This window comes from Convolutriloba macropyga, chromosome 5, assembly GCF_964194025.1.
Source record: "Convolutriloba macropyga chromosome 5, txConMacr16.3, whole genome shotgun sequence".
Lineage (NCBI taxonomy): Eukaryota > Metazoa > Xenacoelomorpha > Acoela > Convolutidae > Convolutriloba > Convolutriloba macropyga.
In genome coordinates, this window is record NC_134472.1 from 36,300,260 (window position 1) to 36,325,431 (window position 25,172).

A 25,172-nucleotide genomic window follows, 5' to 3' on the forward strand; every position below is an offset into this window, starting at 1 on the left:
ATTATCAAAGATTCGGCGGTCACATAAAATGGTAAATTTTTTCTCTGTAAAGTTTTATTTGTCAGTACATCTTTTACAATTTTTTTCTGTAAATTGAATTGTACATCGCTTTTCAGGCCTGAAAAATGCCTCAAAAGACAAAGAAGGGAAAGCAGAGGAAAGATAAGTTCTATCACCTTGCGAAAGAAACTGGCTACAGGGCTAGATCAGCTTTCAAATTGATCCAGCTAGATAGGAAGTTGCGACTTCTAGAATCAGCGCGAGTTGCGATTGATCTTTGTGCAGCTCCAGGTGGCTGGCTACAAGTGCTACAGAATTGCATGCCAGCTTCGAGTGTAATCATAGGTGTCGATTTAGTTCCTATAAAGCCGATCCCTAATGTTATAACTATTCAAGATGACATTACATCAGACAGTTGCGCGGCCACCATTTCTAGACATCTGCAGACTTGGAAAGCTGACATTGTGCTTAACGACGGTGCTCCCAATGTTGGTCAATCATGGGCTCAGGATGCTTTCACCCAATCACAGTTAACATTAGGAGCGTTCAAATTAGCCTCCAGATTTCTCAACAAAGGTGGCTGTTTTGTCACCAAAATCTTCAGATCAAAAGATTATTTAGCTCTCAATTGGGCCTTTAAACAACTTTTTGTCAAAGTTAAGGCAACGAAACCTCAAGCGTCACGTAATGAGAGTGCTGAAATTTACGTTATCTGTCAGAATTTCAAAGCACCTGACAAAATAGATCCAAAATTTTTTGATATCAAACATGTTTTTAAAGACATGTCGGACCCAGATGCGCCATCTGCAGCGACGGATAAGCTGATAATTGGTCAACCAGTCACCAAATCAAAACCTAAAGCCTTAGGCTACGAAGACAATACTTTAAGTGTTTATAAACCAACGCCTATCTCAGTATTTCTGAAGGAGGAAAATTTTATCCCAGTTTTGAACTCTTGTTCTGAGCTTAGATTTGATGTTCCTGAGGCTCTTGAGCATGAGCTGACCACTGAAGATATCAAAGATTTCTGCAAAGATGTGCAATTACTGGGTAGAAAAGAGGTTAAGTTGTTGTTGAAATGGCGAACAAAGTTAAGAACCTCATTAGCGAAAACCCTGGAGTTGGCTTCAGAACCTAAGGGACCTGTACATACAGACCAGGCAGCACCCATGACTGAAGAAGAGAAAGAGACTCAATTGGAGGAATATCTTGCAAAGACTGACAAAAAGCGCAAATCAAAGTTACGAGAACAGAAAGTCAAATTACGACAAAAAATGGCTCTTGGAGCCAATGCTCAAATTGAGGAAGACGAGACTTTATTCACGCTAACTCAAATGAAATCTAGAGAGCAGTTTGAAGCTTACGACGGAGCGATTGATGAAACAACACCGAGAGTTGATTTGGATGATAATGAAGAGGACATTGACGATTCAGTGTCTGCAACTTGGCTGAGAGCGAAGCAGGACCACAGCAAGCGCAATGAGTGGATGAAGGACTTGTACTCTGAAGATGAGGACTCTGAATCCGACTCAGAGATTGAACTGGATGAGGTATTTTGTTTAGCTTTGAATTGCTGTTTAATAGCCGCACAGCAATAGCTGGGGCTATTATTGGCCTTCTCTTGGTTTTTTTACAATTCAAAGAATTTGAATTCTATTGGGGCGCTGTCTTTTTTTAAAGATCTGTTCACTCATTTTCATGATTTTTGAAGTCAAATTGGAGTAGTGATTTTGGTCACGCCGAAACAGGAAGTGGAGCGAAAAAGCGAGTGGTTTTGCGGCGTGAAATTTTTTCGCTCTAAATTTAAAGTAGAGTTGGAAAACGGCGTTTGAACAAAAATTCGCTTTCTCGCTAGTGGTGTTTTGTTCACATGCGGCAATTTCGCTTTGATTTTTTTCTGTTTTTTTTTTATTTTTTGGATCGGATTTTTTTTCTAAATGGCTATCCTAATCCATTCATAGTCCTTTCTAGGTCTAGTTTTCTGTTTAGTCAATGAAAATTCTTTGAATTGTACGTCAGGACTTGTCCTGCTATGTTTTTATTTCGTCGTCATTATTTTTGTTACGACCATATGACGTCACAGCCACTGTTTGTTCATTCGTTCATGCAATTTCAACTGAATTGCATGTGACGTCATTTTTCGCTCTTAGTGGAGCGAGTTTTTTTTTTGTTCATTTGCGTGATTAAATTTTTGGTCACACTTGACTTACCTCTCTCAAAAATGACTTCCTCACTTTGAAATTGACTTTTATTTACTTTAATTCAAAAAGATAATGTCAAATGGGTGTGTGTCACTCTAAATGAAGGTTATTTGAGATCAGCTAATAGAGGCAGCAATAACTTATACAGATTTTTAATCAAAATATAACAGATCAGCCTTCAATGAAAAGACGAGTTTTTTTTGGTCTGTCTTTTTTTACTGTTTTTTAGACTGCCGATCTACGAATCTATTGCGGCTATTTTCTGGCAATCTGCCAGCTATGTTTAAATTTGCCCAATTTTTAAACATTGATCTGTGACGCTTATGTTGGGCTAACCAATTGTGAAGAATGGTAAGGATTGTATTAGCATGGACTAACCTGGCGATTGCGAAATGAAATCTCTGTTGCTTGATTTTGCTCAAGTGAGTGTTTTTTTAACTTTAATACAACGTCCGGTATTAATGAAGCGAATCCGGTTACATTGAGTATCGTTAAGATAATAGTCTAATGTGCTTAAGTTAGTGTTCATGATTGTGGTTTTTAATTTAATTTCCGATACAGTATTGAAGTGTGCTATTGAGCAAATGAAATATTGGACAGTTCTCCTTGTACTACTGTAGTAGCTAAACATCACTTGTTTTGTCTGTAAATTAAGGGCGCTAAAATAACTTGCAGTTAGTTCCTAAAGAGAATTTTTTTAGGTGAATGAAGCGGAGGAGGAAGAGAATCTGAAAAATGTTCAGAGCTCACTGGCACCTGAAGGCAATCCTCTTTTGGCAACCGGCAACCAAAAGTCATCAGCTGCTGAACGAGCTAAACAGTGGTTTGCTAGTCATGAAGTATTTTCAAATCTCAACCTCAATGGAAACTCAAATGTGTTGGAACTCTCAGATGATGAAAAGAAATCGAAGAGTTCAAAAAAGTCGAAAAAAGGTAAAACGGAGACGTCCCAAGTGGAAACATCCAAACAGAAAAGTACTGGAAAAGAGCAATCCGAATCGAATGCTGCGGCTGCAAAGAAAGCACAGAGTATAGCCCAATTAGTAACTGGTAAAAGCGGAAAGAATAAACAAAAGCAGGTGTCATTTGAAGATGAAATGTCAGAGGAAGACGATCTTGAAGATCAGGAGATAGAAAGTGACAGTGATTCAAACAGTTCCGAATCCGATAAGGGTCAAGATGAAGATCCGACAGACGTGGCTGCGCTGACTAAAAACCAAATGCTAAAGAGAAAACTCACACCAGAGCAGCTTGCGTTAGGTAAGCATTAATAAGTCGAACTATTTGGTATCAATTGCTTCGAGGCTGTTATTTAGGCCTTGTTAAATCTGTTTATCCAGTTTTTGACCTTTGTGAATTATTTTTGAATGACTTCACACTTGACTCAATATTGACTCAGTATGTGATATGCAGAATTTATCATTAATATGAATGTGACATGCAGAATTTTAAGCAGCTGAATTTAACTGCGTGCGCTAGGAAATATACCAAGTTAGGCAAGAAATAAAATCAGAAATGCAGTAGTATGTACACTTAACGTCAGAATAAAGTTAAGGACTGACAATTTACCGCTTACAAATACAACTGTTACACAAAGTACTCAACTTAAATCATTTAGGTTGTCAATAATGCATCAGATGCGATAGCAATAGTCGTGACCGGTCAATTGGCCGACACACCTAGACATTTAAGCAAATATAACTACTTCAAAACCACATTTCCTGATAATTACCCGCGTCTTAAGCGGGTAAAGTAGCGTCCCTTTGTTATTTTAAAACAAACGTGATTTGGCTATAACTACTAGCTAATTTGGCCGTACCGGTGCTAAGGAAATTGGCCGACAGTGCGTTTAGCCGACAAGGAGAAAATAAGAAATTTAGCTGACAGTTTTATCATAATTGTTAATAAAAGTCCATAATTGGTCCATAAATCAGTAGTTCGGTTGTGATAGATTAATAGCAAGTCCCATGGCCCGCGAGGCATGGTCAGATGCGGTAAAATACGGTTCGACGACGGATAGACCTTCGTTACACTAGTTGATGAGAAAACAGCGGTATATTTGTCCGCTTACGAAATAGTGTTTTAAATTGGCCAATCACAGCTTTAGAATAAGCTTTTTTGCTCATTTTAGTTAAATTGTCGGTTAAATTTCTCATTTTTTGGTTGTCGGCTAAACGCCCTGTCGGCCAATACGGTCCGTACCGGCCATACCTCAGCGGTCCGTCCGTGGGACTTGATTTGAATCTATCACAACCGAACAAATTATCACGACCAAAAATAATTAAGTCGAAACGTCTGATAACACTAGTTAGATAATACTAATCCAATTTCCGTCATTTTCACATCGTACTGAGTAAATCTGTTGACCAATTGATGTGTCTTCTAATTTGTGTGTCAGTAATACCCTTAGCAACGGCAATTGTTACGGGTGACTTGTAAGAGAGCCGAACTGAAAAGAGCAGATTGAAAGAGCAGAAAATATTTCAATTATTAGTCGATAAATTAAGATAAATTTTGCAGCCAATCAAATTGCTTTCTGAAATGAGACTACCAAATTCTCAACCAATCATAGCCGAGTATCTAAGAATTGAAGTTTTAATATTTTTTAGTAAAAAAACTGAAGGCGAATTAATAAATAATTATCTTGAAATTATTGCGGGACATGGCCATGCCTCAGCGGCTTATGGGACTTGATATGAAGCTATCACAACCGAACATGAGACCAATTAACCCACTTAAGTACATTTCTTGGTAATCAACTAACAGTTTAGGGTAATAAAAGGTAACTTCTTGCTTTTGACTCTTTTTAAATCAAGTTAGGTTTCGGCGCTTTCTAACGTCGGCTCTTTATTACGTCGGCTCTCTTGCACGTAACCATTGTTACGAGTTTTCAATTAGGAATAGTAATGTTTGAAAATAATAACTTGGGGGTGTTTTAGAAGAAAGGATTCTGTTGGTATAAAATCAACAAAGCCTAATCTCTATTCGTAATGATTTTCAGCAATCGGCCATTCTGTGCGTGCGATGGCCATGTCGCTTTGGCCCTTTGGGACTTGATATGAATATATCACAACCGAACTTGAGACAAATTTATCCAAAAAAATCACTCGTGATATTTCCCTATCGACGTTGTCAATAAAAATAGCCGATGCTTCACATCGAATAGGGTAAAAATTATCGAAGCAATTCGATTGGTCGGTGTTTGTATTCTTTTCAAATTAGTTAATTGCGATTGGTCAATCAAAATAAGAACGGAAAATAAGATGACCCTAGCTATGTTGATACGAAATTGTATTTACTAAATATTAGACGCATAAATATAGTGTATTCGGATTATTGAACGAAAAGATCAAGGAGAGTGTATGGGCTATTTTGGCATTGACAAATTCTCATGTAACCGGTCAGATCTTCGATGAGTTTTTGAGACACCGGAGGATTAGTAGTGCAATTTGACTGGTATCTATCAGTTTTACCCTTAAGTTGCTATCAACCATTCTTATAATTATTAGTGTCTGGTTTAGTAATGCAGTTTTTTTGTCTTCGCCATTGGTTTTTAAAATATTTTTTACATATAGCTCTCTGAAATGTGCTTGATTTAAGTCAAGTCTATAACATTTTTCGAATTCTTTCGCGGCTTCATCTAGCTCTCCGAAAATTAAGTGCCTTACATTTTATATTTCCAAAATTTTGTCATTTGGTTGCGTAATAGTTTGTGAAGATTAAGCTCACCCATACATTTGAGAAATGAATAAAGGATAAGTTTTGAAGAAAATCCAATTGTCGATCAACCAATTTTGCTGGAAACTATGTTCATTTTTCACAGGTCATGAAATTGCTTTCTCAGCGAAGCGGAGGCGAGAAATCATTGAAGGCGGGTTCAATAGATTTGTATATGATGATAACGACACGGAGAAACCGAAGTGGTTCAAACACGAGGAGGACAGACACACCCGACCAATAGTTCCTGTGAGCAAGGAACTAGTCCAAATGTACCGCGAGAGACTAAAGGAAATAAACTCTCGTCCTATCAAAAAAGTCGCGGAAGCAAAAGCTAGAAAAAAGGCGAAAACTATGAAGAAATTAGAAAATATCCGAGGAAAGGCGGAGAAAATAGCAAACACACAAGGGGCCTCAGAGCGCGAGAAACTTCTCCAGATCAAAGGGCTGTATAAAAAAGCGAAAGTTGACAAGAAATTTAACAAGGATAAGACATACGTTGTAACAAGGAAGAAAGGCAGTGGTAAAGCTGTGAAACCAAGTAAAGGTAAAAGCAAAAAAGGTCCAGTCAAATTTGTGGATAGTCGTCTAAAAGCTGACAAGTACAACCAGAAACAGAAGATGAGGAATGCCAAGAAGAAAGGCAAGACAGCCGTTAAAAAGAGCACCAAGCCACAAAAAGTCAATAAGATGAGGCATATGTCTAAAAATAAAAAGAGACCGTGATCGAATAGAATTTCCTTTTTGTGTGAGTTGAACGATGTTATTTAAAGATCCTGTAAAATATCAGTTAATAGTATCTAATGAATGGATCTTATGTTGAATGCAGTCTGAAAGCTTCTAATTTGATCTTTGTCCAAATTGTTGTTTTCTTAACACAGGGGATTGTTCAAAGGTTTTAAAGAATATTTCAGTAATCGTCAATACTTATTTTACACTAACGTTGGTACCATAGAAAAGTTAATTACCCGCTATAATATAAAACATTTATAAAACAAGCTCAAAATTTATTTTTTTATCGTAAAGGTTTGTATCTCCATTATACAAATTTCTTCCTATTTCGTCTCATTACTAGAACAATTTTTCCTTGTTTGAATGTTTTTATCATTCTGGAACTGGTGTTGACAGTTTTAATTGAAGTTATAAAAAAGACGCATAAAAATAAGCACTAAATTTTGGCCAAGCTTTATCCACAGTTATCTGTCTTTGTAGCTTATTGCGGAGAACTGAGTTTATGTTGCATGTTCATGCCAAAGATGGTTAATTGGCAGCTTGAATGTTATTGTCTCAGTTTAATTAAGGGCAAAAGAGTCGGTTTTTATCAAATTGTTTCACAGCTTCTACCGTAATGGTCTTCTTATCTGGATTATTTTCAATTATATACCGTTGGACATAGTTTGGTAGATTGAACTCGGAACCTATGTAATAGTATTTCATATTGAATTCATTGAAAAGATTTTTAAAAAGGAATTATTTTGTGTGTCTACAACCTGTTTTAGAATTTGCTTAGAATTGTCTTCCTGGTTTTTTGTCTCGTAGGAACGTAACTATTAGAATAAAAAATTTTCAGACAAAATAATTTTATTCGGAGACTTGAAATGAATATTCATTTCATTATTGTAGATGATGTAAAAAGGCAGCAATTGACAGCTGTTCCAAAATTTGTCTGGTTTGTGAAATTTTCCAAAATTGCGAGCCGCAAAAGTATCAGTTTTTAAGTACAATTGCAATTGAATTATTATAAAATGTTTTGGTCCTGAAATCTCAGACAGCTAATTTGTTGAATAGTTTTTAATAGCTCTCAAACAAAGTTCGATACCATTATATTAGTCCTGATGGTCTTTTTTTCCTTTGCGATGTTTAGGATTAAAGGATAGCAGGTAGCGCCCAGAGCGTATTAAATTCTTTTAGAGCCTTTCAGCTCACAAGTCTCCAAATATGCTATTCACAGAAGCTGTTTTGGAGACTTATACTTATGGTGTGAAGGGCGGTTCTTAGAGGTTGGCCCCCTTAGAGGTTTTTGCTGTGAAAAGACAATTATGGATAATGACAGCTCTGTATGGCTTCGCAGGCAAGTATAAATGAAAGTATTGAATGCATTCAGTTAATAGGTAATGGTTATAATGACTTCAAAAATATTAAACGTTTTTTATTTTGCCCTTTTCTTTTTATTGTCTACTAGTCTCGAAGGACAAATCCATATCTTCATGCTGAACTGAAGTATTTTGTTTAATTAAGCTTTGTTTATCTGCAGTTTAGCTTCTTATTAAGTAGTGTTTTTTTTAAATGTATACGTTGAGTTTTAGTCGTAATTAATGTTTTGATGTAATCTTATTGGTTTTCGTCTTGTAGTCTCGTTAATGAGAGTTCTCAATGGCCTTCTAAAAGTTCCCGATGGCCTTCTAATGCATCGTTGTTAAATTTTTTAATTGGTTTGAGTTCTAAGGAATTTTGTATTCATACACCGATTGTTTTTGAACAAATCGTGAGTTTTGGAAAGTTTTGTATATCTCATTTGGAAAACAATTAATTAAAATGTGGTCGAGCGGACCGGAACATTATGTACAAACGCACATTATCGAGCCTCCTTGTTTTCAATGTACTTTCAATGGAATTGGATATGCTTTGGAAGGAAAACTGATTTGGACTTGATAATATATCGTGTGCGTTTGTTAAGCTCTCTTTGAAAGATTTTTTACCCATATTTTTTGCTCTTCGCTCGTGATTTTGAAGTGCTATGAGACCAAGCGCTGCGAAAGATTACATCTCAAATGCTACGAAATATAAACAATTATTCTATTTCTCAGCCATGCTTTTGTAGTTGAAGCAGATCTTAGAGCAGAAGTTTTTTTGTTTGTTTTTTTCAAAGTTTGCTTTTTCACGTGAACGGTTTTTCGGACTTATTTTATTTTGCTGTGACAGAGGTTTAAAGCTGTTGACAACTAAAATTTGATTTGAACTTATTGTTGCCATTTTATTCAAGTTGGAACAGGTGCAAGTTAAATAATCCGGAAAATGTTTCTGGAGAAGGTTTTTAACCGTCAAAGGCAGTTAATTGAAGTCATAATTATAGATATGCAGTAGTTTGAGCATGTTTAAATGCGTTTTAAGGGTTTTTGTCAGCATAATTTAGAAATACACGTTTTCGAAAAAAAAGAGTAGACACCAGAATACGAAAAATCTTAGTTGAGTTTTTTTTGGTTGTGTTGGGTTAGACTGTTTTATATAGGGTTCCTCAAACGTAAAAAAACTGAGAATTGAAGACTTATAATTTAAATAATTGAATTATTTCTAAATTGCTGCGATAGCTGAGTTGAGCTATTTTTTTAACTGCTGTTGACTTTTGCAGAGATTTTTATAGCTGAGTTGAGCTATTTTTTTTGCCTGCTGTTGACTTTTGCAGAGATTTTTGATCTTATTGGGATGCTGTCATTTTTAGAGGTTTTCTAAACATATTTGGGAGATGTTTGAGTCGAATTTTTTTAATGTTGCAGTGTATATTTCTAATGGACGGGAAGCAATCGGTTTTTATTGGTTCAATTAATTTTTGAAATATTTTTGAATTTTTTTTGTTTTGCATAGATTATTTACAGACCGGAATGATTTCAAATCAAGGCGAGATTATTGACAGATCCTGTTGATGTGCAATGAGTCCCAAGGAATTTATATTAGAATTTCACTGAAAAACGCATGGTTTGATGGCTTCAATATTTTGCGGAAAATTGTTAGTGAAAGTTTGATTTCTGCATGTGTTGTTGTTATTTTGCATGAATAAATCTCATTTTGCATGAATAAATAAAATTTATGAATAAATCTCACTAATAACTCGTCTTATTGGCACCATAAGGAGTTATAAGTTATTCTATCCAGTTTTTTTTTTCGTTCGAAAGTCCAAGGTTGTTTTGAGAATAATTTTTGTTTGTTTATAAAAGAGATAATTTTTGAGCTTTGCCACCTGCCTGATTTATGTTAGCTTGCAGCTTAATCTCCGCAAAGAGAGCTATCATCCTTTCTCTTGCTAATGGAATTGAGTGTTCACTGTAGTTGAATATTTTAAGCAATGGTTTTTGGCTTTTATACTTGGCCTTGAGTTTTCGTTTTTTTAAAATTTTCGACCTTTGCCCATCATTGAGGTTCTTATTTGTAGTCTTGTCTTGTTATTAAATTGATGGCTGGCGACATATCACATGGATGACGATGAGGGAAAGCGCAAATGAATATATCTGATGTTTTCAGTGATTAGGTTATTGTTTTAATGGCTTGGACATGGTTTCCTCGCAAAATTGAGTTGATTTTTGATGTTTTCCTGTATTCGTTGCATGTTTTTGCAGTGAAAAGACAATTATGAGTAATGACAGATCTTGATGGTTTCGCATGCAAGTATAAATGAATGTATTGAATGCATTCAGTTTATTGGTAATGGTTATAATGACTTCAAAAATATTAAACGTTTTTTATTTTGCCCTTTTCTTTTTATTGTCTACTAGTCTCGAAGGACAAATCCATATCTTCATGCTGAACTGAAGTATTTTGTTTAATTAAGCTTTGTTTATCTGCAGTTTAGCTTCTTATTAAGTAGTTTTTTTTTAAATGTATACGTTGAGTTTTAGTCGTAATTAATGTTTTGATGTAATCTGATTGTTTTTCGTCTTTTAGTCTCGTTAATGAGAGTTCTCGATGGCCTTCTAATGCATAAATTTTTTAGTTGGTTTGAGTCCAAAGGAATTTTGTATTCATACACTGATTGTTTTTGAACAAATCGTGAGTTGTGGAAAGTTTTGTATATTTCATTTGGAAAACAATTAATTAAAATGTTGTCGAGCGGGGTCCGAACATTATGTGCAAACGCACATTGTCGAGCCTCCTTGTTTTCGATGTGATATGCTTTGGAACGAAAACTGAATTGGCCTAGATAATACAGCGTGTGCGTTTGTTAACCTCTTTTTGAGATTTTTTACCCATATATTTTGCACTTCGCTTGTGATTTTGAAGTGCTATGAGAATTGCTGCTGTTACAGAGGTTTAAAGCTGATCAAAACTAAAATTTGATTTGAACCTATTGTTGCCATTTTATTCAAGTTCGAACAGGTGCAAGTTAAATAATCCGGAAAATGTTTCTGGAGAAGTTTTTTTTAAGCGTCATAAAGGCAATTTATTGCAGTCATAATTGTGGACATGCAGTAGTTTGAGCTTGTTTAAATGCGTTTTAAGGGTTTTTGTCAGCATGATTTAGAAATACACATTTCTGAAAAAAGAATAGACATCAGAATACGAAAAATCTTAGTTGACTTATTTTTGGTTTTGCTGGGTTACGATGTTTTATATATGGTTCCTCACGTAAGAAACTGAGACTTGAAGACTTTTTATTTAATTAGTTGAATTATTTTTAAGTTGCTGCGATAGCTGAGTTGTTTTTTTGGCCTGCTGTTGACTTTTGCAGAGATCTCGGATCTTATTGGGATGCTGGCATTTTTTAGAGATTTTGTTAAACATATTTGGTGGATGTTTAAGTCGAATAGGAGTTGTAGTTTTGGCAACAGAAAGCGCAGGGATAAAGCGCGGTTTGGCGACGTAAGTTATTTACGCTATATAGTTTTTAAGAAGAGGGAGAAAATGGGGTCGAAATAAAAATATTTCTTGTAAGTGGCTTTTTTCTCACGTGAGGCATTTGTAACTCTCTTTCATACTTATTTTCGAGGTTTTTTTCTGAATATATTCCTAGTAATATCTAGGTCTCATTCTTTGTTTAGTGAATGAGAGTTATTTGAATTGTAGTTCAGTCTTTTTGGTAATCAAGTTTTTGTTGCTGCCTTATGTCACATCCAGTTCAAATCAACTTTCGTTCATTCATTCATTTTCCCACTTTTTCATGCTGCCTTTTTTCTGGCAATCTGCCTGCTGGGTTTTTCTCATTTGTTTTTTTGTTTGTTGACCATTATGCAATTCAACGCTGTTTGTTGCTCACTTAAAACGATTCTGAGGTTGATGAATTTACCTTTTCTTTTTATAGCTTTGAAGTTGTAAGCCGAGCGCAGCTATATTGCGGTGCTCTTGGTTTTTTCAAGACTCGAAGAGGAGTATTGGTTTTCTTGAGATTTTTTTTTACCGGAAGTACTGTTCGTTCAGATGGCGTTAAGAGAAAGTCAGAAAAATTTTCCGTGTCAGCAAACTTCTTATGTGATTGATTTTTGACTTTGAAAAGCGTTTTTGACAGAATGGTGCATATTGATGACCGTCAGCCGTTGTTTCATCCAATTGGCCCGCTTCGGTGGTAATTTGGTTTTCTGAGGAAATATTTTAGTCGATGCTGTTTTAATGTCACCCTCTGAAATTAATACAACAGTGTTTCCGATAGTCTTAACATTGAGTTTGAAGTGTAAAATGGGCGCATGTTTCTCAAATTTTGCGTTAAGTTGTGGCCTTATTCTTTGATTTTTCATTTTTATACTTTTAAGTTTTCAAAATCAGTGCTTATGGCAACTTCTCTTTGATACTTCATGCATTGAATGCTTCCTTTTAATGTGGAGTATTTTTTAGTATTGTACGCATGCCAATCAGATTTTGTCAGTTTTTCTAATTTTTCTTGCATTGCGGTTGTAATAACTAGGAAGTTTTTGTTTGCACCTTGAGGAATTTTAATTTCTCTTTATTAGTATTTGGATTATCAATTATTTTTTGGAGTTGAAAAATTTTTTCATATATGCAACTTTGAAGTTTTTTTTGAAATTATATACGAATTTTTTAAACTGTTTTCACTTTACTCTGTGCAGGATCCTGAGTAGTATAAAAAATGACTAGAACCTCAACGGGGGGGGGGGGGGACGGACATTTTTGGAAGCCTGATTTTCTCGGCCCGACAACAACGGGGTAGGACAATTGAATTTTTTTTGAATTTGAATAAAATGTCCCCCCTATTTTTGAGGTTTTAGTCAGTTTTTTTGAAGATTTTATGGGGCTATATTATTATTCCATTCGTCTAAATTTTTCTTAGGCTAATTGAAACCAGTTCTAATTCTTTGCAAATTTTGCTAATTTCCCGCCATATTGTGCAGCGCTAGACAAATTCGCTTTAGCTAGACCTTGTTTTACTACGTAAATTCAGTCACTTAGAAGCGCTATTGTTCGACGCTGCAAATTTTAAGCGTGCATTTATCCGATTTTAACAAAACCTAACCCAATTTTCAGCCAAAAATGTTCAGAATTTTAGCTTTTTTGGTCCCCCACTAGGTTTTTGCGGCAAGATCAAAGAAAAAATTTGCCGACACATCAAAAAATCAAGATTATGGGAATTAAATAAAGGGTTTCAGGGGACCCAGGGAAACCAGCTTATAAACATTTTTGGTTAAAAAACAGTGATTCAAGCTTATAAAACTTCGCTCAAAATTCTTAAATTCTAGTGGTCTTTATCACTATTTTTGTTTAAACTTCAAGGATTAGCAGGTAATTAAATTCCATTTTTCTCTTATCATTTGAGTTGGCTTAATAAATCTCGTATAAATATAATAAATATAACTGTTATCCATAACTGCTGGCATAACAGCTATCCATAACTGGAATAAATAATACTATATCAATAGCCGTTAATAAAAGCATTAGCTCGATCTATCGTTTCTCTTTTTATTTCACTGCACGGAAACCTAATCTCGTCAAGTTCTGTTATCAGTCAAGTTTCCAGATGTTTGAATCAATTTCACAAATTGGCAATTCCGATTTTCTTTAAATAAAAACGTTTTCAGAAAAAGGAAAATGACTTTGGGATGAGGGGATGAAGAGCTGTGAAAATGCAAACCAAGTCTGATATTTTTTCTCAGAATAATAAGTCAATGGTGGTGTAAATTACTTGAATGTTTAGCATGGATTTATTAGTATTTCTGAATCTATTCGCCTCCTCCACCAACTTAGTGGGACACATATATCTCCCCCCCACACCAAGAGCGTTTGCATTCTTTTAGATAGTGATATTTCAAGATGTAACACAATTGTTATTAGCGTTCATAAAATAATAAGGAATCCAGTATTTCCAAAAGAGAGGAAAATAATTGAAAATTGCCAATTTGGGATAGATATAAAGAGTAATCAGTTAATGGAAAACGACACAGGAAAGCGTCCAGCGTCTGTGACAAGTAAGTAAATTTAGATAGTAATGGAGCTTTGCTTTACTGAAAAAAAACTCAGTCAGATTCAAAAATGACCTGTCGAACTAATCCTTGTTTTTACAAGCCTTGGTACTCAACTCTTTAAAACTCGCGAATGTCGTTTTAAAATTAAGGAAGCTTTGGAAACGCTGCAGTTAAACCCGTTCCCTGTTCATTTCAAAACTATATTTCTTATTGTACCGGAAATCGAAATCCAATACGCTTGTAAATCAGTTTTAGTCTAAAACAATAGGTAAACATGAGAGAAATTATCAATTTTTGTTCAACAGCGGTTCTCTTTCAGGAAAATCACTTCGACCAATAAAAATTTGCCTTAACAGAGACTTCATTGACTTGCACATCTGCCATTGCGGGAAGTGCAAAAATCCAGAAATTTTTGAACGTCAAGACCGGGTTGTTCATGATTTGGGAAACGGACAACTTCACATCACCCTGCGCAACAATTGAGTAAGACTTTTTTATAGTAGACCGATATGGGTAGGAACTATTTTTCAAAAATTCTGGTTCTGCTGACTATTATTGGGTGTAACACAATAATAAGAGAAACCCTGCATGTATGGCAGCGGAAAAGCTGACTTAGTAGGTTCTCTGCGACACAAATTTGTTGCAAAAACGAATTTTGATACAGTCTGATATGTGCAGGAAGAACTGTGCTCTGTCACACGCTGTGGCAGTTCAACCCCTCCTGGTACGTTGGACTACACCTTTCACTTTCTCACACTTCACGCGTGCACCATCACAAACTCTCACTATACACACGAAATTTCTAGCCCAAAAAGGGGGGACGGTACAAATTTAACTTTTTAAAAAAGTCAATTGGGCCATATAAGCCCGGCTGCAAGTGTTTTTTGGACAATATAGGTACAAATACAGGATGTTACAAGACTTTTTAGTTTGTTTGGTTCGTCAGTCCTCTTTTTGGTAGGTGGTTGATCTTGCAGATTTTGTTGATCAATTGTTACTGGGAGGTTGGCTGGCGGTTGTTCATCAATTGTGATTAGAGGTTGGGGGCTGCTATCTGAATCTTCCATCGCTTGACTTAGAATGAATCCATCGCAAGCTGCGTCTGTAGAGGAACCACTGTTCGAAAACTCTGACAAATTGTCAAAATCTACCAAATTTTGATTCAATTCGTCCTCGCTATAATTTCGCTGGTGAAAACCTGGGTCGGGAATTGAGTTGAAACTTGTGTTTAGAATGCTATTAGTTTTTGGAACGTTTGCTGACTGTTGCGTTTGACGTTTATTTTTTTTGCTGCTTTTTGTTTTTTACCTGCTGCGAGCTATCCTGCGCATGCTGCCCGCTTTCCTGCGCCCGCTGCCCGCTTTCCTGCGCATGCTGCCCGCTTTCCTGCGCATGCTGCCCGCTTTCCTGCGCCCGCTGCCCGCTTTCCTGCGCATGCTGCCCGCTTTCCTGCGCATGCTGCCCGCTTTCCTGCGCCTGCTGCCCGCTTTCCTGCGCCTGCTGCCCGCTTTCCTGCTCGCTTTCGCCCAAGTCATCGGCGCCCCAATCGGGGTCATTCATTATTGATTTGAAGAACATATCCTCTCTTATTGAACGATGACCATAGGGCAGCATGGAAACTTGGTCATTCATAATAAATCGTTTGTCATCGTAGCCTGACAAAGATTTCTTGTTGACCACAATTGTGTGCAGCCTGTGGTTGCTTGAAGCTATTCTCGTGTTGAGCAGACGCACCACCTCACCGCCCAAAAGAGTTTGCTTGTACAATTCATGCGTCATGCTGCGACGTGCATCTTTTGTGAGCCCTTTTGCTGACTGTTTGGTGCAACCTGAAAAAAAACTTAGTTTATTTCAAATTCATTCCATTGTTTCCATACCCAAACAAACTTTATTTGCTAGAATGATTTGCATATGCCTGTTTGTTTTGATTACTTGTGTTTGTAGAGTGAAAGGGGGGCTAGTGAAAAAGACTAGCCTTCAGCGAGCTTGATTGAATACAGCTTTGGCTTGAGTCCACAAAACTCAGCAATTGGCCGGCTTCCCATCTCATCTTTGAATTTAAGAGTGACACGTGCATTGTCCCTGCTATACAAGGGGTGTTCTGGTGGAAAGTTTGAGAAATCGAACTGTTCAGCGACCGACTTTTTCCGTTGTATTTCTGCAAAGAAGTCTCTTGAACGCACTTCATATACGAAAGAGTCCGTGTCTGATTAAAGCAAATTGCAGTCAAAGTTTTTCTTCATGACTTTGTAGTGAAACTCGAACATGAACTTCTTTGCCAAATCCAATATACAGGCACCCACTATGGTTGGTTTGTCCCAAAGTATTTCTGATTGCTGAAGGCATAGGGTGAAGATCTTCTAATAATTTTTGATGATTGGTACTCGGGCTTGTCTGTCCACTTTAGCGTTTCCTCTTCCGTGCGGGTTATCCTGACTTTCATTCGGTTTCGCTTTCCCTCACAAGTTTTTCCAAACGATGAGTTAACCATCAATTTGAAAAAATCCTCCTCATATTTATTCTTCGCTTGCTTTCGCTTTTCCATGTTCAGTTGTACGTACGGTGCCAGCCACTTTTGCTGTTTGAACGAAAGCACTCTATGAAGCTTGGTCACTACCAATCCTAGTTCAAGATAGAGTTTGAGGGTTTGATAGTGCAGAGTGTAATTCTGTTTATCGAACAACGTCTGAATGAGCTTTTTCACCTGCGGGGGTTTTTTAATTTGCATGTCGGCCAACAAGCTGCTTTGATACTCACTGAGCCAGCATTCATCAATCGCTTCTTTTGTGGGCGCCAAATGAAAATCAGAGTGTAGATCGTGCAGGCTTTCGGGATAACTGAAATCGACTTCAACTATGTATCCAACCTCATCATCATCGGACGTATTCAATATTCGACGCAAAACTTCCTGGGCTTCCTCATCGGTCCATTCACTTTTGTCAAACATTTCGAAATCATGGAGGGGTAGGGGGAATTTTTCCATGATTCCTCCATACAGATTATTGGCATCGATCATTATTATGAATGAGGAAATGTTCTTCGGTTTGTAGTCCGAAAGAAACTTGTTATTTGCGCGACAGAGCCGCTTGCTGTAAACCGAGCTCACGCCTCCTTTTATAAGACTTTCTACCATGTCGAGGTGTTCCCTTTCTGTTAGAAGATGTAGTTGAGGGTTGCATATTTTAAGCATTGCATCTCCTGACAAGTTTGAAGCCGTGTAATACTGGCAGCAGTCGAGCCCATATGTATCATAGCACACTTTTCTAAAGCAGAGTACTACTGCAGCGAGGAGAAACACATCTGTTGTCAAATACAAGTTGTAGTAGTCACCAATGTTTCGGCACTTGAATAAATTGAACACTTCGAGGGCTCGCTTGTATTCATCTTCACTCACTGTTACCTCGTACTGCTGCAAACTGTTTGTCCATTTCTCGAGAGGGGGAAGCTGGGCCTCTTGCAATTTTTCAAAGCTATCGACGAAGCAATAAGGGAACGAGCCTTTTTGTTTTAGCAAATTAACCGATGGTGTGGGCCACGCTTGAAAATGTTGTTCCAATAAGGTGAATTGATCAGATGGCAGGTTCTGTACCAACTTGTCGAGCGGTGCATTCATGAACTTAAATGAGTCCAATAGTCTGATATACTCATACTGGCTTGTCCAAACACCTTTCTTGTTTTGTGTTGTTTTCATATGCACTCCAATTTGCAATGAGATGAATTTCTCACTCGTGCTTGGCACAACAGAAATTGTGTTTTTGTCATTCAGACTTTGTAGTGCTAATACTACGTGATGAAGATCATAGTTTGCCAAGTTGTGCGCAAATAGGGGGGTGAAGTTTAGAGTTTTGCGTTTCAAATTGCACTGCGCATGTGCCCATCCCAAAAATTTTCCTGTGAAATGGCAGTGGTCTAGAACAGTGGGATCTTGTGAGGATGTATTCAATTCAGTTTCACAAATCCAACACAAACTAGCTTGATCTTTAGTGATTGTTGGCTCGCCGGAAAAGTTTTTGTGTTGTTGTTTCACGTCGTATATATCCCTAGCAATTTGTTCCAGTGACTTAACAAATTCAACCATGACATTCGGACCACATTTGAGATCGAAGTAGAATGGCTTTGTTTCGTTTAAAGCAACGAATGCAAAGCATTACTACATGGCTTGTGTTCCTCCAATGCTCTAGTAACTGAGTTTTGTTGTGTATTAATAGTGTTAGCAACTGGTTCAATTATTGACTCCAGATCAAAAAATCCAACTATTGGCGCAAACCATCGGGCTTGAACATTTTTGAATTCAAAGTTTTGCTGTTCGGCTTTCGGCATTTTAATTATTGCTTGCGTGTTTTGATGGCATATTTCTTCATGTCTCTCATATCGATCCAATGAGGTGCTGATGTGGAAACAGTTACGACACAAATGGTTGTCAATGCGCTGGTGTTTTCCAAGATATTTATGAATAAGTGCCTTGATATTTGTGATCAGGACATAGTGATGCATTGATCCATCACTAAGCAAGAGCAGATCCAGATTGAAATTGTAGTTTTTATTATTTGATATGCGGAAAGGAATCAGTTTCTTGTTCGAGTGTCGAAAAACATTAACGCGTACCAAGTTCAGCAGTTCAAATTTTTCCATCTGGTGAAAAGCCATGGGCATCATGAATTCACCAGCCGCTTGTTTTGCTCCTGGATTTTCCGAACTATACATTATTGGAATTGTCTTTTGTCTCCATGAAGCATTGGCGGGTATCAACCGGGGTCCGAATGTGTTATGGTACTGAGCTGTATAGCAGTAGAGAAAACATTTCTCGTCTTGTCGGTTTCGAATGTTCAACAGGTACTGACATTTTGCTAGCTCAGTAGGCAGAGCTAAATATGAAGAAGCAGCAATTGGTTTTGACCTGGCGAGCCTCAATTCAATGTTTTCAATGCTATCTACTGTCCAGCCGCTACCATGGGATGCAAAGTTGTTCGAGGCAAGCAGCATTTGTTCAACCATTCCAGGGAAACAGGATTTGCTCAAGCCTGTGAAGTCGACCCGCTGCATTTTTGAGTTGATGTATATTTTGATGCGATCTGGCTGGCTGCTAACATTTTCATCGCTCGATGGTTTTGTGACTTGTACCAGTGCGCTAAACTCAAGTTTTTGTGCTTGATTTTGGGTGTTGAGTTGAACAAAGTTTTCAATCTCATCACGTTTGCTACGCTTGAAACTTAGCAAGTCTATTTCATGTTCTCCCACTGGTATGTCATGTGTTTTCAAAACACCGCCGAAAGCTTGCTCGGACGGAAGAATTCCAGAACTTGGGTTGTTTTCAGCATTAGCATCCCATACTGGCAGTCCATGATTTTTATTCATGTGCTCCAAGTACTTGAGGTTGTCTGTGAAAAACTTGCTGGAGTATAGGCAATAGCGTGGGTGGGTTGAGTTGTGTTGTTGTCTCATATGCGTCTCGAGCTCGACAACTTTTTCATTTGCAAATGCGCACTCATCGCGCACGAATACGTTTGTTTGTGCATAATGTTTATGCACATCTTTCATGTGCCGACGTAAGCTTCGTTTGTCGGAAAGTGGCTTTTTGCAAACTCTACACTTCTCTGAATTCATTACAGGTGTAAGAACTTGAGACAAATAAGGAACTGGGGCGAAAGTTTTCAAGAGGAAAGAATGAAAGTTTTTTGCTGTTGCTGATTAGTTTTGATAAGACTGTTGAAAATTATGTCTGTAACTTGAGTTGAAAGTTAAGGCAAAAAGCAAATGAGAAAAATTTATTGTTGGAGGGGACACATTTTCACAACACTCTCAACCAATCAGAGTGCGCGTCTTTTTTGTTTACTTTTGGGACTGAAAGCTACTGCTCCACAAATAGTGGTTGGGGGGCAGCAAGTCTACCAGACTGTTGTGTCAATATCACAGATGCACTTGTTTACCTGCGTTGCTAGTTTTTGTTGGTTCATCACAGGTGATTCTGAGCTCACAGTTTTACTTCTTATTTACATAGCCTAGTTTTGTTTCACTTTCTCTACTGAATAATAGCAATTGGTGAAATATGTTTATTGACTGTTTGTCATGATATGAAAAAATCCAAGCTTTAACTGGGTTTATTTCAACCCGGTCTGTTTTTGCTTATTTTTTTACGGCAATGTCTCACATACTTGTCTGTTCAATGTCTGAATTTCGCCGCATCGCCTAAATCTTTCTCTCAAAAAATCATGCAATGTCTAGCGCTAAGATTGATTGTTAGAGAAAATTAAATTAAGAACTAGTTTAAAGAAGGAAACACAAAGTTCATACGTTGGAACAATGAAAAGCAACAAATGAAAGGTTCAATATGCACAATGAGTTTGAGGTGGGTTTGTTTTGTTTAGAGTCGAGATAACTTGATGACCTTCTTGACGGGGGCATAGCACTGGCTCAATGGAGGTGTTTCATCGAAGTTGATATCATCAGAAAAATTGTTGACAAGCAACGGGAGGCTTTCCGGGGTTTTTGTTTCTTCACTTGGCGACTGATCAAAATTCCAAAAACCAGATATTTGCTCAACTTCTAGCTGCCCCAATTGATTCTCCCAAATTTCAATGCAGTCATGATCGTAGTCTGCAAAAAGTTTTCTTGTTCGCTTCGCCAATTTTTTCACATCCTGCTTTTTTGTTTGAATGGGAGTAATACATCCATAATATCGATGAGCAAATGGAGACTCTTCTTGTCGTAACGATTTTTCTGGCGTTTTTGTAAGATGAAATAAATCGTTTTGTTTTGTGTATTCAAGTATTGGTTCAATGTAATTAACTGGAACAATAAAGCTGTTTTTTGTGTGCCATAAATCTGTCTTATCATCAAAGCTTTCCTTTACAAGGACAATATTTTTGAAGTTGTGACACATTCGCACAAGGGTTCGAGTGCCTCGCTCACTTGTCTTTGCAATTTCTAAATATTCAGCAGCCATATTACAGGTGATGGATAACAATTGAGATGTTTTTTGTTCTGATTTTACGGATTTAAACGGTAGCAACGCACACAGTTTTCTTTGTAAGGAAAATTTTATAAAGACTTAACAGCACCGAGTCTAGATACCAAGAGAAATGAAAACTTGTTATTATATCGTATGGAACTGAAAGGAAAAGCAGGATGAAAGCAAATTCAAGAAGAAGGTTAAGTAACAAAAGACTTGCAGTAATGTAATAAGGTGCCAAAGAACTAAAGAGTTTTCACAAAACTTATATTGAACAACAAGAAAGAACCAATGGCGGAAAGATTGAAAAAATTGTTGCAGACCGATTTGTTTATTTGACTTAATCATTTCATCATTATTCCGTCATGTCTATAAATAGAATTATGTCATATTGACCAAAGTTCAATTGGGTTGCTCTCGAGAAATATAAATAGACTCGAGTAGGCGAGCTAATTTATCCATTGCTAATGAAAATTTGTCAGTTTTTAGATTTAGAGGTCGGGACTTGTAAAACTGTTTTCTGCTATGGCCTTTATAATGCTTGGCCCGGCGATGTTGCATTAGTGAATGGAAATTTTTAAATTGCCTTGGACAATTGTGACATTGAATGGGTCTTGATTCAGCAGGGTAGATTTTTTCCGATCTTTTGAATTTCATATTTCGTATAAACGTCATAGCTGATATAGAGGAGTATAAATTTGTTTACACGCTAGGGTGGGTGGGTTTGTTTGCTCAGCTGTTATCTTGTCTAGACATGTTGGCGTGGGTTTTTTAATTGTTTACATTCCAACAAACAGTAATGTATTAGTCATTCTTCGTTTCAGATCACTTTGATACAGTGTGTCTGAATATATGCAACATTATGGGTAATATTTTGTCTAAGGATGCTGAGTACAGCGACTTTCATTTGGATCTCTCGCTCAATACAAAACGGCTTGTTAGGGCTGCTGTTAAGACTTATCATACCACTGGCACCTTTTTATCCTTGAAATTGTTTAAACGTGATAGTGAACATGTCGATTGGGATTTCAATTAAAAAATTACACGGTTGATATGTCAGAACATAGAAAAACTAGAACAAATGCTTGATCAACCAGTTGGCTTGATCGACTCACTTCTAAAACCGGATTCAACTGATGACTCGAAGCGTCCAGCAAAACGGGCCGGAAAAACACCGACTCAGCGCCAAAAGAAGATACCGAAAACATCTGTAACAGTCAACGAGGAATCGGAATAATTTCTATTATACCTTTTGCTTCCTGTCATTGTTCATGCTTTCATAGTTAGTTCATTAGCTTTTTTTGTTCGTTATGGTTGAGGCAATGTATGAGAACAGTCCTGAGTATTTCAAGAAATTTCAAAAACGTTTCAAGTACAATATTTTTGAGACGGAACCAAAACTTGAAAACACAACAATTGAAAATTATGCATATGGTTATCACTCATCTGCAACAGTTATCGAAGGTTGTACATTTGGCTCCAATCATTATCATGTTATGTATGAATTTGGTTCGCAGGATGATAATATATTCGATTCTCTTTATGTACCTGCGATGATACCGTGTCTTGTTAACTCTTTCAAATTACTTATTCAGCCTACGCAAAAAGACTTTGTTAAACGTGGTGCAATTATTTCACGACTGCATGTTGCTGTTGAGTACCTTTCAAAATCAACTTCTTCTTCAGTTACCAAGAACCAGAAAAAACTTCCAGCACCTTTGAGTGAGGCAACAGCGACATCTATTAGTACTTTTGCGGCAAACAAACGTTTTTCTACAGTCCCTGATGTAACTTTGAAACGATTTTTGCCAGCTTATGCTAGGTGAACACTCCTCAACTCTTTATCAGATAATGGTTATTCTGCTTAGTGGCCACGGGAGTTTTGTGCGAGAAACCTCAAACTCTTTCATAACCTTTCAATTTTGTAAAAATTGATATTCAAAAAATGTTGTTGTTTGAAAATTAAATTAAATTTTACTTCATATGTTTTACAAAAGCTAGCATTCATTTACAAGCTAATTCATTTACATCAGGTATAAATGGAAATTTCTCACTATAAAAATAATGAACAATATATATGCAAAATAAACCACAAAGCTGGGAGTCTGAGGATTGCAATGGAGACTGAATGTCTCTTCTATGTTCCATGATATCCATCATTATCTCCAAGTGTTTACACTGTTGTAAACGGTTGAAAATATCCTTGTAGGTAGTCAAGGGTAGAGCCAATGGATCTGCAAAGTATATTATTGGGTATGCATATCGTTTAGCTAGCACTACCCAGTGGGTTCCAATAGAGTTGGATCGTGATGCATTAACAATAATGAATGTGTTGCTTTGCAAGTTCAGAGGATAATTATCAGCGGCATAAACCCCTCTGAATTTGAATTTGAGGTGTTTACACTTTTTCACTTGATGATGAATATGGTCTTCGTCCATTAGTATGTGATCATGGGAATAGCATTTTTAGACGCGTTTCTTGCCGAGTCAATGTAGATAGTAGACGCTTTTTCTCCAAGAAAAAAAATTTCAACGTTATGAGCTAACGCTGCATCGAACTTGAGTTCAACAGACAATGATGAATTTGTGAGCTCTGGATGAATAAAGTCATGAGTTGCCTCTTGAGTGCTGGTCAGATCAAATACCATTATATAATGGTTTGCGAACTCACTCGGAGGTATTCCGTGGCCGTTTTCTACATAAGCTAGTGCACTCATTGAATTGTAGTACAACCTCTTGTTGTCAGTTGTTGACATTGGAGTTCCAGCCGTGGCAAAACCATTTCGATAAATAGTTATCTCTCTTAAACCAAATTTTTGATAATGGAATGGATTAGCGGTATTGGTACCGATGAATGCTGTACCAACGCATAATGCAACAATGACTCTTCTGATTGGCTCTTTAGTGAAAATATCCTCATGTTTCCAGCTTTGTTGGCCTGTTGTAGCCAAGAATGTTTTGGTAATTACTTCATTGTATCGGTAAATTGCCGGAGTTTTCAATAATGTCTTCTCAATTGCACCTACAACATCTGACACCGTCATCTTCCTGATAAATAAATTCGCCTCATCTATTTTAACCTTGTAGTGTTTTGCTGGGTCCTCGCTGATGACGGCAAAGTCATCTTGAGATCTCATTGAAATGCGTAAGGTAACTCCACTAACCAAATGTTTCTCACATGAAAAGAAATCAACCGCCAACTTTCCATATAACGTTATACGTGCGGATTGTCGCATTGTTCTTTTTCTTATGTCTGATATTGCTGTTGGAATAGTGCCGGGGTTTTCTTCATACTCGTAACCCTGACATTTCAGCCAGGTTTTCTTTGCGTCTGTCCCATGAGAGAATTCAGTTTCTATGAAACTTTTGGGTGCATAGTGTCCATTAGCTGTTGAAATTTTGATACCATTTGCAGAAACAGTACAGTCGGCAAAAAGTGAATGAAGGATATTATTAGCAAAATATGGAAGATCACTGGCATTAGCGTCACCAGCTGTGTAGCGCAAATCCGTTCCATCTGTTTGAAGTATTCGACGCTTGATCTCCAGGTAAATTTTTTGCAAGTCAATAAAATTGTTGCGATCACCAACAACTTCAAATTCCAATGATGATCCTGAAGGCGAATAAAGCGGTCCTGTTTTTTGCTCGAATGATTGATCAAATGTTACCAGCAAAGGTGGTTTTTCAAATAAGTCTAAAGAACTGTGAGTGGCTTCAGATGGTATTACAATATTAGTTCGCATTTTTCACTCGCGAGAAAAAATCCAGACGACTCCTTTTTGGACGGGTTTTCGAGAAATGATTCTTCTGGTTGAGATTTTTCGTTTTTGGTTTGAGCGAGGTCTCGTGTATTGTCGTCTTTTTCGTCTAATTATTTTACGACCTGATGCAATACGTGATTGAAGAGATCCACCTATTTGTTTGCGAGCTGTTTTGGCTACTGTACTTTTCAGTGCTTGTTTTGCTGACTTTCTTTTGGTTGCAACTTCTACTAACTCCGGTGCTCCTTGAACCAGTAAATCACGACCAATCTTTTTTGCTGCGGGCCAGAGAAATTTGCGTGCTAATGGCAGAGCAACTCTTCCAATACCTGCAGCCAGGGCTCCAAAACCGCTGCCCCTTTGTCTGTAGTGTCCGGAAAAATGCGGCATTGATTGAGATGCTTGATTGCTGTAGTATGCCTCC

The 25,172-nt window shown here is 37.2% G+C and overlaps 2 protein-coding genes across 3 annotated transcripts in view; both read left to right on the top strand.

The window, feature by feature from the left end:
• Positions 1-25,172, top strand: part of LOC142339364 (protein LZIC-like) — a 206,333-nt gene that overhangs the window by 46,324 nt on the left and 134,837 nt on the right. The window lies entirely within an intron of this gene.
• On the top strand, positions 79-6,779 carry LOC142339362 (pre-rRNA 2'-O-ribose RNA methyltransferase FTSJ3-like). Its single transcript, XM_075389363.1, has 3 exons — positions 79-1,550; positions 2,903-3,461; positions 6,025-6,779. Exons 1-3 carry the CDS (start codon positions 126-128, stop codon positions 6,642-6,644), a joined length of 2,604 nt encoding a protein of 867 aa, XP_075245478.1. The 5' UTR covers positions 79-125; the 3' UTR covers positions 6,645-6,779.